Source organism: Trachemys scripta, chromosome 4, assembly GCF_013100865.1.
Source record: "Trachemys scripta elegans isolate TJP31775 chromosome 4, CAS_Tse_1.0, whole genome shotgun sequence".
Lineage (NCBI taxonomy): Eukaryota > Metazoa > Chordata > Testudines > Emydidae > Trachemys > Trachemys scripta.
In genome coordinates this window covers 33,213,547-33,231,508 of record NC_048301.1, presented here as the reverse complement: position 1 = coordinate 33,231,508, position 17,962 = coordinate 33,213,547, and the positions used below count along the sequence as shown (strand labels likewise).

General features: G+C 42.8%; 1 protein-coding gene across 6 annotated transcripts in view; it reads right to left on the bottom strand.

The window, feature by feature from the left end:
* EML5 (EMAP like 5) overlaps positions 1–17,962 on the bottom strand; it is a 290,414-nt gene that overhangs the window by 110,280 nt on the left and 162,172 nt on the right. For all 6 annotated transcript variants that reach the window (XM_034768124.1, XM_034768125.1, XM_034768126.1 and 3 more), the window contains 3 exons: positions 15,509–15,609; positions 4,379–4,581; positions 736–847 (listed from right to left, as the gene is read on the bottom strand). In XM_034768124.1, coding sequence (XP_034624015.1) covers positions 736–847; positions 4,379–4,581; positions 15,509–15,609 — 416 coding nt within the window. The remainder of the gene's footprint in view (positions 1–735; positions 848–4,378; positions 4,582–15,508; positions 15,610–17,962) is intronic.

Sequence of the window (17,962 nt, the reverse complement as noted above, 5' to 3'; positions counted from 1 at the left end):
GTAACTGTTACTATATTTTTATAAGCCATGCACAGATTCTCTCTTCAGACCATGGGTTGGAATTAGGCTAAGGATTTAATATCTTTCATCTCTTTCAGGACAAATGTAGTTTTGTCATTGATTTTTGTGGTCCATATTCAAAATGCCCTAATTGGAGTGAGTGTTTATCCTCAAAGATTTACAAATATGCTCAATTCACAAATAAAACTATTTTTTCCTTCATGGTTAGTCTTGCAAACTTAACTTCTGATCAGTGTTAAGCTTGGTTCTTTCCTTCTGATATATATAATCGTCAGCGATAAAGGTTCTATAGAACAAATTTGCCTTCCTGGATGTAAACAGGTGAAACTGACTGAGACTTAGTAAAAATTTCAGTTTTTGTTACACAACAATCCCCACATTCACTGTCTCCTGGCTGGCTTGGTCCTAGTACTAATAGGCATGAAAAGCATTATTGTTGTCATTAAAGAACACAGATATGACAGAATACACCAAGGAAGCATATGGGTTAGGTCAGAAGTTGCTATTTTTACTTAGTAATTTTTTCAGAGTAGAAACACTTTAAATAGAACAGTTTTCAAATACAACTTTATTTTTTTTCCTTTTTCAATTTTTACTACAGCAAAACTTGATTTCTTTTTATTGTGGAGGGAGGAAACTTAGAAGAAAAAGCTTACTAAAGACCGTGTTCAAAGGCAGAATAAAACAGAAAGGTTTGATGTACTATACACTCACCTTTAGAGCCAGGGGCCAAAGCAGCTCGTTTGATGGCATAGGTTTTGAGACAGCGTTCAAAGGTGTCATCCCAGAGAGCCACTACCCCATCCTTTCCACCAGTTACAAATCCCTGCCCAAAAAAGTAGAATAGGATTAATTCATAGGTTGTCATCAGTAGATAATTTAATATTTTTTTTTTAAAAAAGATTATCCTTACTTGTACGACTCATGCCAACACTGACAACATTTAGTACATAATAATTAAAGCTAACATTTTGTCATGGTTATTTTTTGTAAAAGTCATGAAAAGGTCACGGGCAATAAACAAAAATTCACGGAACCCATGACCTGTCTGTGACTTTTGCTGCTGCAGCTCCATGATTTCCCCCACCACCGTGGTGGCTGGGAGCTGTGCAGTTCCCCCTCTGCCTCTGGCAGCTGCAGGGTGACCATATTTCCCAAAGAGAAAATGGAACATCCCCAGCCGCTCGCCCAAGGCGTCACCCCCCCCCCCCCCCCGCCTTCCACGAGCTGTCACCCATTGCTGGAACCCTGACGAGGGCTCCCTCAGCATCTGTGGCCTGTTGCTGGAACCCTGCCAGGACCCTGTTGGCTGCCAGCTCCAGTCCTGCTGCCCCTGGGGCTGAAGCAGAGAATGTTATGGAGGTCTCTGGAAGTCACAGAATCTGGATTCCGTGACTTCCATGACCTCTGTGACATTTAAACATAGACTTAATAATAATGTAGCTGTAAAATCATAGGATCATACAAGTTAGAGATAGAAAAGATCTATTAGATCTTCTGGTCCTGCCAATGCAGTACAAGTCTCTACAGTGCATTTTTAGTGCTTTGTCGTCTGCTTTTTAAAGTCCTGCACCTCTGTCACTCTCAAGGAAGACTATTCAGTGGCCTAATACATTTCACTGTTGGGATGTTTTCCTGACAGTTAGCTTAAATTTTCCCTTTCTTAATTTTAGCCCTAGATCTGGACCTCCCAGACCACTTTTACAATGGGCGTGGACTAGCATATTTGTGAATGTGGGGAAAGGTTACATCTGTATTTTAATTTTGTGGTTTGGGACCCTTTTCTCTAACAGGAATACTCTATTTCTATTCTTCTGCCTATGTCAGAAGACTGAAATTGTTTCATATGGGGGAAAATATTGACAATAGATACACTGGCAATAAAGCTGGAATCGTTTGATGTTATAAATTAGGAAAAACACAGTTTTATCTTAAACATTCACCATTCCTATATCTAAATTAATTATAACTGTGACAAAAAATGAACACTGTAGCGCCTTCGGCTGAAAAGGACATACTCTGGTTTAACCTTATATCTATTCCAGATGACTAAAGCCTAGTTTACATACAAGTTTTGTACCAATGTTACTAGTTTGGTCAGCGGTATTTTTTTTTTTTTTTTTACCTGAAATAGTCCTCACTATGGGGACGCAGCTGAACTGATATAAAGGTGCCTAATACTGATGTAGCTTATTCCCTTTCCCCTATTGGAATACCAATATATCTTTATATTCACAGAAGTATACCAAACTAGAGGGCTTGTGTTGCTTTAACTATGCAAGAAGAGTTAAAGTGGTATAGTGTAGACAAGGCCTTACTGCAGGGATCGGCAACCTTTGGCCGCGGGAAATCCGCTGGGGGGCCGGGACGATTTGTTTACCTACAGCATCCACAGGTTCAGCAGATCACAGCTCCCACTGGCTGTGGTTTGCCGTTCCAGGCCAACGGGGGCTGCGGGAAGCGGCATGGGCCGAGGGATGTGCTGGCCGCTGCTTCCTGCAGCCCGCATTGGGCTGGAATGGTGAACCACAGCCAGGGGGAGCTGTGATCTGCTGAACCTGCGGACACTGCAGGTAAACAAACCGTCCCGGCCAGCCAGCGAATTTCCCTGACGGCCTGCGTTCCAAAGGTTGCCAATCCCTGCCTTACTGTATGTTGGCACTGTAACAGTTTTCAATTTGTAATCCAACAAAGCCCGTATAATAGTTACTAGATTATATACATAAGGATACAGGATTATATACAATGGATGTAGTTAAAAAGATTTTCATTTACGGATTTTCTACTAGTTTGGAAGAAATTTCCTAGGCATAAAATGGTGAAAATTGCTATAAATGGTAGAAAGTTTTTAGATATGACCATGTACATGAAGCAAGCCTTAGATCTGCTTAGGGTTGCCAGGCATCTGGTTTTCAGCTGGAATGCCTGGTTGAAAAGGGACCCTGGTGCCTCCAGTCAGCACTGCTGATCGGGCCGTTAAAAAAGTCTGGTCAGCGGCACAGAAGGGCTAAGGCAGGCTCCCTGCCTGCCCTGGCTCTGCACAGCTCCCCGGAAGCAGCTGGCATGTCCCAGCAGCCTCTAGGCACAGGGACGATTAGGGAAGCTCCGTGTGCTGCCCCTGCCCCCAGCGCTGCCCCTGCCAGGAACAGAGCCAATGGGAGCTACGGGGGCGGTGCTAAGGGCTGCAGTGACATTCCGGCTGCTTTGGGATGTAGCGTGGAGCCAGAGAAGGCAGGCAGTGAGCCTGCCTTAGCCCCGCTGCGCTGCCGACCAGGAACTGCCTGAGGTAAGCACTGCCCGGCCGGAGCCTGCACCCCAAACTCCCTCGTGCACCCCAACCCCCTGCCTCAGGTTGGAACTCCCTCCCGCACCTTAGCTGCATCCCGGACCCCCACCCCCTGCCCCAGGTTAGAACCCCCTCCCGTGCCCTAACTCTCTCCCAGATCTTACACCCCCCCTCCCCCAGCCCTGAGCCCCCTCCTGCACCCCAAACCCCTCATCCTTACCCCAGAGCCCACATCCCGAGCCGGAGCCTGTACCCCCTCCCGTACCCAACCCCCTTCCCCAGCCCTGAGTCTGCTCCCACACTCCAAACCCCTTGGCCCCAGTCCAGAGCTCCCTTCTACACCCCAAACCTCTCATCCCCATCCCCACCCCAGAGCCTTCCCCGCACACCCCAATTCCCTGGCCCAGGCTGGAGCCCCCTCCCACAACCTGAAACCTTCATTTCTGGCCCCACTCTGGAGCCCGCATCCCCAGCTGGAGGCCTCACCCGCTCCCACACCCCAACCTCCTGCCCCAGCCCAGTGAAAGTGAGTAAGGGTAGGGGAGGAGGCGCGATGGAGGGAGGGGGGCTGGATTGAGTGGGGGCGGGGCCTCAGAGAAGGGGCAGGGCAGGAGTGGGGCCTCAAGGAAGAGGTGGGGCAGGGTAAGGGGGTTTGTGCAGTTAGAAAGTTGGCAACCCTACATCTGCTCAAGTCTTCACATAGTAACAAACATAACTGGCAATGTTTCTTTTAATGCAATGTAACAGAATCCCCTTTCACCCCCCTCCCCCAAGAGTCCCTCCACTTTACCTGCTTTATCCACTTTTACTCTTAAGGCATCATTAAACAGGAGGGCATGCAGCTCTTAAAATCAATGAGAGGAGTCACTGTAATATAATGATACAATGCACTTCCTCCTACTAGGAAATGCAACACTCTCAGTTCCCACTGACTTGAGAGTGGGGAACACCATCTAGAATCCTGAACTCCAATTATATGGTAATAGACTGCATTCATGTTAGGCCTAGCCACAAAGAGATTTTTTATTAATCCAAACTATGTCTAATTTAAAATCCAAATAGTTCACTTACTTTTTCTAATGCATGCATGCTAAATACTGGACCATCATGTGCTTTGACAGTTTTTATGAGAAACAAATCTCTCCAGATACACACATCCCCAGTGGAAGTTCCAGAGAATGCCATCTCTTCAGTCCAGCCGTATACTGCACACATCATTGTATCAGTTCTTCCCATTGCCCCTATGCAGCCCTTTCTCCCAATCAGTCCTCCCCCTGGTTTAGAATAAAAACAAGTAATCAAATGCTTGCATAACTATCACATTCAAAGGAATTTATAGGGCAACCTATCCAGAATAATAAATCTGTTTTCCTCTAGCCTAGGAATAAGCAAACTTTGAAGGTTCTTCACAAATCATTACTTCTCACCTTCCCCCACTTTTTGGCACATTTGAAGAAAAAATAATGCATTTCACCTTTACGAATTCATTTTACATGCTGCTTGAATCAGGAGTTGAATTTATATACACACACATGTAAACATGCATACAGATATATCGGAGAGACAGTGTCTAAATACAGACCTTAATTTTCTGTCATGATAGTATGATATAAAGATTTTAATGGAATGAGTGGGATGACCATATTACTTCAATGTAAAAACTTTAACCCCTACTAACACATTATTTTCATGCTATATTTTTGGAGGAAAATTATTTTAGAACTTTAGCTTTAAAATCTGTGTTGATACAATATCCTGTACTGGCCTATAAGTGACGGAAATGTTATTACCAATATATTTGAAAAGCCTCTAAAATGTATTTAAAATAGTTTCTGTATGTCAGGATGCCCATGTCCAGTATCTTGTGACCTGTCAGATGTGAAAACAAGATGTGAATTTTCACAAAATTCTCAGAGTAACTCCAAGTATGAGGCAACAGTGCCACCTAACAGATGAAGATCTAGGGATTTTTATATCTTGAAAGCACTGTGCTAAGTCTTCAGTGACAAACCTCTGGATCTGTTTGCCAGCATTTGGCATTGATGAAGATTTCCCCCCAAACATGTACTTCAGTATCATGTGATCTCAGGTCTGCCAGTTCCAGCTCTAGTTTCAGTAGTGGATCTTGACTTAGAATATAGTAGGATTGACCTCTATCTCAGTGCTTATACTCACAATGATAAGTCTCCTTCACAATGACTATCCCTACACTTTCTACATGATACTGCCACTACATGCATAAATCTTGAGTTTATGAAGAAGTGTGTATGGAGGATATGTCATAAGGGCCCCAATTTTGCCAACCCATTGGGCAGAGGTGATAGAGACAAGAAAGGCCATTTTCATTGATAAGTGAACGTAAGAACACGTCGCCACTGGTTCAAACAGAGGTCTAGTAAGAGTGTGTAGAACAAGGCTGGGGTCGGATCTTGTATGTGGGGATAAATATTTCGGAGACCCTTCAGGAAACATTTTATGAATAGATGTGTGAAGGTAGAATGGCCGTCTATTGTGACAGTGAAAAGTGGCAATGGCTGCCAAATGCACATGACTGGAGCTGGTGGATAATCCCGACCATTTAAGGCTGGGGCGGGCAAAGTTTTTGGCCTGAGGGCTGCATCGGGTTTCGTAAATTGTATAGAGGGCTGGTTAGGGGAGAGGGTTGTGGCCTGGCCCCTACCTCTTATCTCCCCCCCCCGGGACTCCTGCCCCATCCAACCCCCCTGTTCCCTGACGGCCCCTCCCGGGACCCCTGCCCCATCCAACCATCCCTTCTCCCTGTCCCCTGACTGCCCACGGAACCCCTGCCCCTGACTGTCCCCCACCACCCCATCCAACTCCTCTCCTTCCTGATTGCCCCCCGGGACCCCTGCCCCCATTCAACCCCATTCCCCCCCGACCGTCCCAATCCCTATCCACACCCCTGCCTCCTGGACCACCACCTCGAACTCCCCTGCCCGCTTACCACACTGCCCGGCTCCAGCCGGGCCACGCTGCCACCGCCACCATGCAGCACAGAGCACCAAGGCAGGCCCGGCTCTGCCGCCCAGAACATTACGCCGGTGGCAGAGCGAGCAAGCTGAGGATGCGGGGGAGCGGGAACAGCAGGGGAGGGTCCGGGGGCTAGTCTCCCGGGGCATGAGCTCGGGGGCCAGGCAGGACAGTCCCACAGGCCACCGTAGTTTGCCCACCTCAGATTTAAGGTGTAAAATATAGCCTAGGATAAGTGGTAGTTGAGAGCTTATTGCATCGACCTGATGGGAGGCGCACCAGCATTGGAACCTAGTCCATTTGTGACATTAAGTGCATCTAGTCGTGTTGCATCTGCTATTCAAGAGTATCTGTTTAACTGCATCTGAACAGGTTATTTCCAATTCCAAGAACCGCGGAGGAGCCAGGCTTTGAGGTGGAGCATCTGTGGATTGGGATGGAGGATGTGACCCGCATCCTGTGAAATGAGTTTTGGAGTTGGATGGAGGAGATGGGTTGGCATACCATCATGCGAAAGAGGCATACCAGATCTGTTGTGGACATGTTGGCGCGATAAGGATGACATGGACTCAATCCCCCTGAATCTTGTGGAGTTCTCAAAACAGAAAGGGGAAGGGAGGGAAGACATAGAGCAGTGGTGCATCCCATGTGATGAGGAATGTGTCTCCCAAAGACCTGTGTCCAATCCCACTTTTGAGCAGAATTGAGGGCATCGGACATTTTGTGGTGTGGCAAAAAGATCTACGTTGAGGAATCCCCAGTGTTTGAAGATAAGCTGAAGGATTTATTTATCCAGTTCCTAGTTGTGATCATGGAAGAATCTTCTGCTCAATGAGTCCACAGTGATGTTCTGGTGTCCAGGGAGGTATGTGGCTGAGATGTTGATGTCATGTTGGATACACCATCTCCATAATTTCAGTGCCCCTGAGTATAAAGAGTGTGACCTTGCTCTGCCTTGTCTGTTGATGTAAAAACACGCAGATGATATTGTCTATCATGACTTTGATGGTGCGATATGCAATCAGCGGGAGGAAACATCAATAGGCATTGCAGACCACCTGTAGCTCTAGGAGGCTGATGTGTAGGGTAGATTTGGTTAAAGACCATCTTCCCTCCACTGTATGAGTGTGAAGGTGCATTCCCCGACCGATGAAGGAGGCGTCAGTTGTTAGAATCATGATTGGTGCTAGCTGAAGGAAATGAACCCCGACACCGATGTTCTTGGGCTGTGTCTACCAGAGTAGTGAGTCCATGACCATCCTCGGCATGGATAACAGTTTGTGTCTGTGAGGGACATATGCTGTACAGACATCTGCCTGAAGACATCGCTTGTGTAATTATGTGTGCTTTATCCATGAATGCGGTGGCTGTCATGTGTTCTATTACCTGGAGAGACATTCTGTTGGAAATCTGGGCACAGGCTTGCACCTTGGATACATGATCCACTATAGTCAAGAATGTGTGAGGCGGAAGGAAGGCTCTGTCTTGTATGGCATCTAGTTGTGTGGCAATGAACTCCAGGTGTTGTACTGATATTAAAATAGACTTCTCCAAGTTCACATGGAGGCCTAAATTCGTGAAAAGGTCCATTGAGACCTGGATGGCACGAAAAGTGTCAGCTTTGGATGAGACCTTGAGGATACAGTCGTCTATGTATGGAAAGATGACGACGCCTTTTTTACTTAGGGAGGCGGCAACTACCACAAAGACTTTGGAGAACACACAAGGGGCTGTTGACAGTCCAAAAGGCAGTACCTTGTACTGATAATGATTGGCTCCCATGGTGAACCAGAGAAACCATCTGCGGGCCGGGTGTATTGTGAAATGGAAATACGCATCTTGGAGGTCAAGGGCCGAGAACCAGTCCCCCATTCCAGTGCTGGGATAATGGTAGAGAAGGTAACCATCTTGAAGTGTTGAAGTTTGACAAACTTGTTTAGGTTTTGAAGGTCCAGGATCGGCCACCAGTCGCTGGATTTCTTCTGGATCAGAAAAAATGGGAATAGAAACCCATTCCTCTATGTTGGGAAGGGACCAGTTCTATGGCTCACAGGTGCAGAAGATGATTTATTTCTTCTTGTAAAATGGGTTCATGAGAGGGGTTCCTGAAGAGGGATGGGGAGAGAGGTGGGAGGGGCAGGATAGATAGGAAAGGGATGGAGTATCCTTCCCTGATGATCTCTAGAACCCATATGTCTGAGGTGATTAGTCTCCAGGATGGAAAGAACGGAGCTAATCAGTCACCAAACTGGTGGGACGTCGAAGACGGTTGATATGACTGGAAAAGGGGGGAGGCTTCTTGAGGCCTTGACCACACCTTCAAAACTGTTGCTTGGCTGCAGGTGTTTGAGAGGTAGTCCCTTGAGGAGTGGCCTATCTACATTTGGTAGGGGGCTTTTATTGCTGGCGCTGAGTGTCATAGTGCTGCTGAGGAGTGTACTGCAGTGGTCAGGATCACAGGGGGAGATGATACTTTCATAGGTGTCTCTTTGGCACTGGTGTGTAAATACTAAGGAAGCGGCAAGTAGCTCGGCAGTCTTTAAGGGTGGGTAGGGAATCAACCATATGCACCATGAATAGTTTGGGGCTCTCAAAGGGTAAGTCTTTAACTGGTTTGTACCTCCTTAGGAAACCCTGAGAGGTGCAGTCATGGCGCCCACTTCATAACCATGCAGTTGCGATGGAGTGGGTGGTGATATCCGCAGAGTCTAATGAGGCCTGTAGGGGCCAAGAGGTGTCCCTCAGATATAAGCACCTGGAATTGTTCTTTCTTGGCCTCAGGAAGGTTATGGCCGTGTTCCTCTATTCTGGAGTAGTTGAGGTAGTTGTACTTGGCCATAAGAGCCTCGTAATTAGCTATTCGAAATTGGAGTGTGGCAGATGAATAAGTCTTGCGTCCAAATAAATTAAGCATTTCCAGTGTCTGTCCTGATGGGTAGATCAAGATTGATACTTGTCATCCTCTCTCTTGCTACTAGAGAATTTGGGGTGGTATGCGAGAAAAGAAATTCCACAACTTTTGCAAGAACATTTTTGTCTGCCCATTTTCAGGTTGGAGGGATGGTCACTAGGGTCTGTCAGAGCACTTTTGCAGGATTGAGAAGAACCTTGTTGATAGGTAGGGCAATTTTGGAGGAAGATAATGTGTGCAGGACATTGAGCAATTTATGCTGCTGATCTTTCACTTCCTCCAAAGGAATCTGTAGGGAGACTGGAATCCTGTGGAATAATTCGTGAATGTGTCTGAAGTTGTCAGCAGCAGTAGGAGGTGGGGGCATGATAGCCTCATTGGGAGAAGAAGAGGAGAAATATAATGTTGGTGGAGCTTCCTCCTCCTGTTCTTCCTCCTCATCCAGTACTGGGGGAGGTTCAGTCTCTGATGTGCGAGAGACCGATGAAGAAGGGAGAGGTATAGGTCTCCAGCTTTGCTCCACGGGAGGCTTCCTAAATTGTGCCCTGTGCATATCCCAAGGGTCCCAATATGACCGATGTGGAAGGAGTGGAACATGTAGTTGCATCCATAGTGGTCCATAACAGGACTGTGGTCCAGATGTGGATTGCAAATAGTGAGGATGTGGAGATGAAGCCTGTTTTGAATAAGAGGGTGTTATGCTTATACAAAGCACATGAGATTTTTTTATAGGGGAGAAGGCAACACTCGGCATTTATTGAGAATATGGCAGTTAGCATATGCTTTTTAGTTACACATACACACACCATGCACACTGTCCTGCCAGTCGATGTTATAGTTACCAGTCCAGATCAACCTAGTGGCCAGCTAGGTTGATCACTGGTAGGGGAGAGCCGGGTTCTGTCGGTCGTGACATATAATACATTTTTAGCAAGCAAACACAGGACAATATTAACACAACTAATAATGAATGAAACATAATAGACAATGTTCCCTTAGAGGTTGGGGACCAGCCTGTAAAAACACTGTATTAATGATAGGCTGTTAGGGTTATTTTAGATTTAGCAAGTTTTAGTAGGTTTTTATTGGCATGTAATATTTGAATGACACACTTTGTGTGTGTGTTTGTTGTAAAAACTGAGTTACTTTTTTAGTTTTTTATATATATGTTTTCAGTGATGTGTTTCTGTCGCATGGTTTTGTGGTGACAGGTAGGGACAAGCACACCCATTTTTGAGGGCTTTATTTTGTACATTTTTGGTTATATATATATATATATATATATATATATATATATATATATATATATATATATATATATTTTTTTTTAAGTTTATTGACCTATAACCCGCAGTAGCCAAAAGGATTTTATGGTTAATTTTGGGAGCGGGCTTACTTTTTATATTTTTGTTTTTATAGATTGTTGGTGAGTAATTTTAATAATAATTTTACTTAATAACAAATTAGGCTTAATTATGCTGGAAACATATTTCATTTATTTATATTTGTAGGTGAATAAGGATTTTTTGTTGTTGCTTTAAAAGATGTGTTAATATTTGAACATTTTAGATATTACCCAAAACATTTTGTTTTTAAGTGATGCTAAACTAAGAATTTGCTTTTTAGTACATTTTATTGCTAAGGCAGTTTTATTTTTTATTTTATTTGTTGTTTATATAGCAGCTAGAAGGTGTTGTTTAGCCACCGGTACATATTTTATGTTGCTTTTAGGTTTCTTAGATTTATTTGTATTAAATTTATAGTATTGTTTGCTTGTTTGTGAATGAGATTATTTGCAGTTGTGACAAGAAACAACTTATTTTTAATTACCTTTAGGTTTACAGTAATTATAATTTTTGCTTTAAAGTGATTTTTTTTTTTAATATGGTGTTTATGATATTTTGTTTGGTTTGGTTATTGGAGTGTTGATATGTTTTTATTTAGGCTGTTATAGTAGGAAGGGAGTAGGGTGAACATTTGGGTTTTAATTTAGATATGTTTAATTGAGTTTAATACATACTAATTTTATTTGTATTAATAATGGATTTAATAAGACTTTTACTGGATTATTTTGAATTATTGTTGTTTTTTTTAATTGGGGTATTTTTTTGAATGCATAGTTTTTGGTTTAGGTTTTGGTGTATGTGTTTGGGAACTATAGATTTAATTTATTACAGGGTATTGGATAGTATTTTACAATAACTGTTAGTATTGTTTTTGTTTTAATAGGCTTATTTTACTGATATGGTAATTGTGGGTAGCTGGAACTTTAGGTGGTATTTTTATAGGGACTTTTTATTTTAACCTTTATTTTTTTGTGTTTTGGTATTTTTGAGGTGCTTATAAGGTGAACCTTAAGGTGGTTTTTTTTTAGGCATATATATTGGTATTTTTAAGGGTTTTAAGAGTTGGCTAGTATTTTTATTGTACTATTTTTTGAGGATTATTGGATTATGGGTAGGAATTTATGATTGGTTGGCAGGGAGTGAATTATTTTTTAAATATTGGCTAAGGAGGGCTGCATTTTTTTTTATGATTGCTTTAATTATTTGGATGCTAAAAGTTTTTAGAAGTAGGTAAAGCCAGATCTTATACTGGAGTTTTATTTTTTCTGGATTAAAATTGTGGTGGTTAAGCAGCACCTTGTGCTTATGTTTTGGGGTGGGTTTTTTTGCAAAGAATTTAAACATTATTATTTATGTAAATAATTTAATTTGTGAAATAGGTTTTTATTTACTTATTTTTTTAATATGGTGTAGTAATGGGTTAAGGCGATTTACTATGGAGTAAGGGCTTATTTATTTTGATTTTAGTGAGTGATTTTTAATTTTATTTTGAGATATATGATTTGATTTTTTGTTTTTTATAGGGCTGTTTTTGTGGGGTTTTGTTTTTTGAATTTGTTGTTTATGTGTTTGATGGCCTAATTAACTCTATATTGAAGGGTGATTTAAAATTCTACTATTACAAGGGTGCGATGGAGCACTCCTCCTTCTCTTCTTCCTCCTCGTCGTCACTGAGGAAGGAGGATGCCCTTGTCAGGGGGAAAAGGGAGGAATGTCATGAGTCCAGAGAGGAGGATGGAAGTGGGAGGAGGTCATGTCTAAGCAGAGGTCACTCGGGCATGTCAGATACAAGCTGGTCTTTACGGTATCTAAATTCCTGGGGAGGAGGAAGGAGCATCATCAGTACTGGTAGATGACTGGGTGCCCAGATGGAGCTGAAGACTTGGTTAGTGCCGAGGACTTGCTTGGTGCCGACGGCTTTGTTGGTGCTGAGGACTTGGTCGGTGCTGGCAGTTTCGGCGGGGCCAAGGACTTGCTCTGTGTCGACTGTTTCAGCTGTGCTATAAAGGACGTAATTGCCAGTGGTTTTGTCAGTGCCAAGCTCCTGAAGTCGGAATGTTGTGGTCTCCAGTGCCGAGAGATGGTGCTGAGGTCTGTAGCTCTGCCTGGTTAGGGTCCCTAGACTGCAGTTTCATGCCGGAACCAGAGGTAGTTGGGTTTTGGAGCTATGTTCCCTGTCAGATGATGTTGAGACAACTGACCTCACAGGGGAAGGTGTTCTGGCAGGCTGTGCCTCAGAGTGTGAGGAGGGAGCCTGTTTTCTTGTCAGAGTGAGAGAGAGACAACTTTCTCTTAGAGAGATGTGGGGAATGAGGATCGGCAGGCGACCTGGCAGAGCATGAAAGCCACATAGCGGGAGAGTCCAGGTCCGATGCTGGGTGCTGTGATTTCTCCATGAGAAGTCATAACCGAATGTTCCAGTCTTTTCTGACCCTGGCAGTCAAGTTGTGACAGTAGGAACACTTTTGTGGGATGTGTCTCTCTTCCAGACAGTGAACACACTGCCGGTGGCCGTCCATTACTGGAGGGCATTACAACAAGAGATGCACCTCTTAAACCTGGGAGATCTGGGCATAAGGGTGAGGAAAAAAGCTTCCTGGTCGGAAGGGTGAGAAGCAGGGAAATGAAAACCTAATTGATGAGGTAAATATAAAGGTGAAGTGAAAACAATTTTTTTTTTATAAGAGGAAAGAAGAAGTTCTAAACTACACTAAAACTGACAGGTAAGGCACCACTCTAATGAGGGAAAAAGGAGAAGTGGGTTCTTCTGCGGATTCTGTCCCAAACCAAAGGCGGTAGAGAAGAATCTGGGTGGGGGCAGGGGGCAGTCAGACAGCACAATAATATATATATGTCCCGCTCATGGCGCAAGAGAGGGGAGGTGCGAATGTGCAGTCTGACGGGCATTGCTGATGAAGATCTCTGATCCCAGAGGCAGGGAGTGCTGCTGCACCTACAGTGGAGAACCCATAGGGACACTATTCAAAGAAGAGTTAATCTTCTCAGCAGCAGCCTGCCAGCATTTTAATAACTTTATTAAACAGCAGTCTACTGTGGCCTGGGTTCAACCTGGCTAATTTCTTGGGCAGTCCATGACTGAGATGACTAGGGTGACTGTTTTCCTCGCTGTTAAATGTTCTATAGTGTTTAAGGATTAATTTTAAAATGAATGGGAAGGATTCACCCAAGCCAGTGTATTTTCAGAGGTCCTGTCAACACAGTAGTTTTCTCCAGCAAAGGAGGTAATCTTTTCAAAGACCCTTTTAGCTCCATATGCCTTTCAAGACCTGATACACTGGAGTTCAGAATACCATTTAGATGGTGTTTTTCCATTGCTCTAAATTAAAAGTTTTCAAATAGATTAAACATGCATCTGTTCTTTAACTTCTTGAGTTTTTGTAGTCATGTTTAGCAAAGACAGCCACACAAAATATAATTAGTAGGTATATTCACTGCAAGAACCGTGTCTGCAACCTTATTTGTGCCTCTTACAGGCGGACCTTAGATTATTAAAATTGCATTCCTTTGTGATTTAGATCAATATATCTCTATTTTATATATGTATCTATCTATATATTTTACCCACTAAATATTGAAGGTCTGAAATTATTACCTTATCCTCTTTGGTATCACCTGAAAACTCTTTTGTATATGTTGAGTGGGATTTATTACATTATCCTAGAGCTGTGCATGAGATATTTTGAGCTATATAACTTTTGTGAAAGATATGGTATTTCCTGAAATACTCTTTAAACACCTTATGGTGTTAAATTTATGTAACTTCTTCATGGGCAGATGTGACAAACATTGCAATTCCATGCAGCATCTTTGGGGTCCATTGTTTTAAATGAATGGTTTATGTAGGACTGTTCTATTCCATGGGGAAGGGCTACCACAGCTCCTACAGGAACTAAAACAATAGGTGGTTAAGGCAAATCAGGCAGTTTGTAATTTCCCCAGAGAGATACCACCTCCCGGGGAGGCTTGCATATACTAATTCAAACTAGATTCCACAGAGACCAACAGGCAAAGAAAAGACTATGGGATAAATAGCCTGAGTTTAAACGGACTCAGGGCCTTTCTTTCTGATTCAACAAATGGACAGGCCCTTCTGTCCAATGGGGTTCCAATTCTTCCTGGGAAGGGTTGGAAGGACTTTGGCCTACTGGGGCCCTGTAAGACATATGGGTGATCTCGGGTAAGCTTATTAACATGCATGGAGGTTCTTTTATTGTTTTTAATGTTTTCTCTGTAATACTTTCACCTTAAGAATAAATGTGCTTGCTTATAAAGGGCTGTGTGGTAACTTATAACTGCTACCAATTATGTTGTTCGTAGCCTTCAAAGAGAAAGCAAAGTGCAGACACTGGCCTGGTTAGGCAGTCTGGCTTGCTGGGACTATCACAGTGTAAGCAGGGAGCTGTGTAGCCTGGAAAAGCCCCTGGTCAGGAGGGAGAGAGACGTGGGTCTCCACCCAAGAGATGTGACAGCTGAGGAGCCTGGAGCCTCAGGGATGCCTCAAGGGACCATGGAGGGGGAATATGGTGCAACTGCCCTGAATTGTGACAACTATTCATTGCGTAACTATTATTTATAAAAACTAGACTAACCTCTCCCAGGCACCAGGAGGTAGCCCTGTTAGTCTGTATCCACAAAAACAACAAGGAGTCCGGTAGCACCTTAAAGACTAACAGATTTATTTGGGCATAAGCTTTTGTGGGTAAAAAACCTCTGCATGCTGTACTACACCTAGCACAATGGGCAGATGATCTTTCTTGGGGTCTCTGACACTACCATAACAGAAATTAATTTTTATTATTAATAGGAGGTAGAGAGAACCTATTAATGTATACATGTGTCAAAAATCATACAGAATGCATAATAATTACTATCTTAGATATAACAGAAAATGCTGCAGTTAAAAAACACACAAAAAAACATGCCTTTCCTTACCTGCTCTACGCCAGAATTTCATGTGTTTAATTCCAGCTGTTATCAGTTTATCAGGCATATAAGGATTAATTTTAACAACAAAAATCTTATCTTTGCTTCCTCTGAAATAAAAAAAGTAAAACATTTCACTACCTTTATACACAGACAAATGTATACACTCATATTTTTCTGTCTGATTGTCCAACTTACTAATGTCTATCTCACAAAACATTCCTATAGCTCTTAACAATTCTTTTATTAGGAGAAATAGGAAGGCAGGCCATTGAACTAAAGGTATTGAGTTCATTGCCATTTTTATCTGTCTCACTCTTAATTTGACAGTTTGCAGATTAGAAATCTGAAGAAACTGCTCTACTTCAGCAATCCACTCGACACCATTTCCTTTGTAAAAGAACATACTTGACCCAAAATAATGCAATGATATTTATTCTTTGGGAATTAAGCCTTGATAGCAAACTAAGGGCTATAAGGTTACGTTAATTGCAGACCTTATCTACATCAGTTTCTCATTCTGAAAATCAGTGACAACATCCATACACTTCTTACTGAACTTTTCCATCATTCTAGTGGACTTAAACAATAATGGGTATGACAATGTTTGTCACATCTATGTTACAATACCTATCTTCAGCAGTTTTTGAAAAAAAAACCTGTCATCTTTGGATGCGGACACATTTTGTATTTCTTTCTATGTTCCTAAATACAGACATACAATACACAACTACAGGTGCTACTGTTTTGAAAGATCCTATCACTTTCAGCTATATTTCCTATGTGAGAGAAAATGATTTACCAGTAATTCTGCTTCTCTGAAAATATCATTTTGTAGGAGTCTCATTCATGGGTATTTGCTCCTTAGTGCAACAATGGGAGAACTGTATAAATGCTGTCCTTCAACACTGCAGTCAATTCCAATGACAGAGTTTGAGGTGAAGCTCCCCAGATAGAAAAGCCAATCCAAAATGATCAACATAAGATTAAAAAAGGGGCCCGAGGGAGGGGGTGTGGTCAGTAAAAAAAAGATGCAAGAGAAAAACACCTGAGAAAAGGCTCTGAGCTCTAATGGGAGGTGAACAGATGAAATCCTACAAAATGTAATCTATTTTGAAAATAAGTTATTGAGCATGACGAGTCTAAAACAGGAGTCCATTCTGGAGGTGAAATCCAAGCAATAAATGCTTAATATATTATGTGGAGTAGACTATGTATCTGCTTTGAGGTTTCTTAATGAAAATATACCTGAAGCAGGAGATGGTGACAGTGTTGCTTCAAAATGAGTGCTCCTTGACAACGCCTTTAGTATCAAGCAATCCTGGTGGTAGCAATATAAAATGCAATCATATTCTCTTCTTAGTAATATACAGTACTGCCCAGTGAAGTGGCATCAAATGAAAAAGATGTGTGGACTTTCTTAAGGCTTGTCTTTTCCAAAAACAACACTAAGCACCTTCAGACATCAAGTGTAGGGAGAGGAGTACTCCAGAATGGACATGCAAAACACACTGGCAGGACAAACAGCTTATTAAAGTGGAATTCAGACATCAACTTAGAGAGCAACCTTCAATATGTCCACAGCACTGTCTTATCCTTGTAAAATATGGTACACATTGGGTCTGTTACAAGGGCTCTGCAAGGTAAACTCACTGCTACCAGGCAAAAATTACTTTCCACGTAAGAAACTTAAGCTCACAGAGACTGAGTGGCTTAAAAGGAGCTTTCATCAGTTTTGTCATCTTGATATTATGGTAATATCCCATGACACAGGAGGCTTTTTAATCGGAGGTTTTAAAAGCCTCAAGACCTGCATGAACCTGAAAGGCACTGCATAGACATTGCACTGGTTGACCTTCAATTAGTTCACTATTAGCCAGAATGGCTGCCAAATGTACTTGGATGTAGTTAGTCTTTCACTTAAGACAGGTGAAAAGACAAGTCAAGTAGCTTTTCTGGTGAGGACAAAGTGTCCACTCAGTCCTGTTTGCATGACACCACAAACCATTATTTAACTGTAGGAACTGGAGTTGTAGGTTCTTCTCAAGTCTCCTTGGAAGCTCTCTACCAATACAGAACTGCCCTCATCTCCAGAATAATTATGTCCAAGTGCAATTCCTATGGAGATAAAAATTCTCTGGGTGCGTAGTCCTCTGTATTGGCTCCCCATACCAGGTTAGACACATCTGTGGCTACTACAGTTTGGAGAGGAAGTATTTTAAGGTCAATTTGTAATTGGTGATTGTTCCTGAACTGTCAACGGGTCAGAGCAGCGTGGAGACTGTCTGCCATCAGATGAGATGCGAAAGTTCCTGAAAGTTACTGGAATTGCAGGGTCTACTGAGCTTACCTCATATATAGAGCCCTACCAAATTCACGGTCATGAAAAATGCATCACGGACCATGAAATCTGGTGTCCCCCCATGAAATCTGGTCTTTTGTGTACTTTTACTCTCTACTATA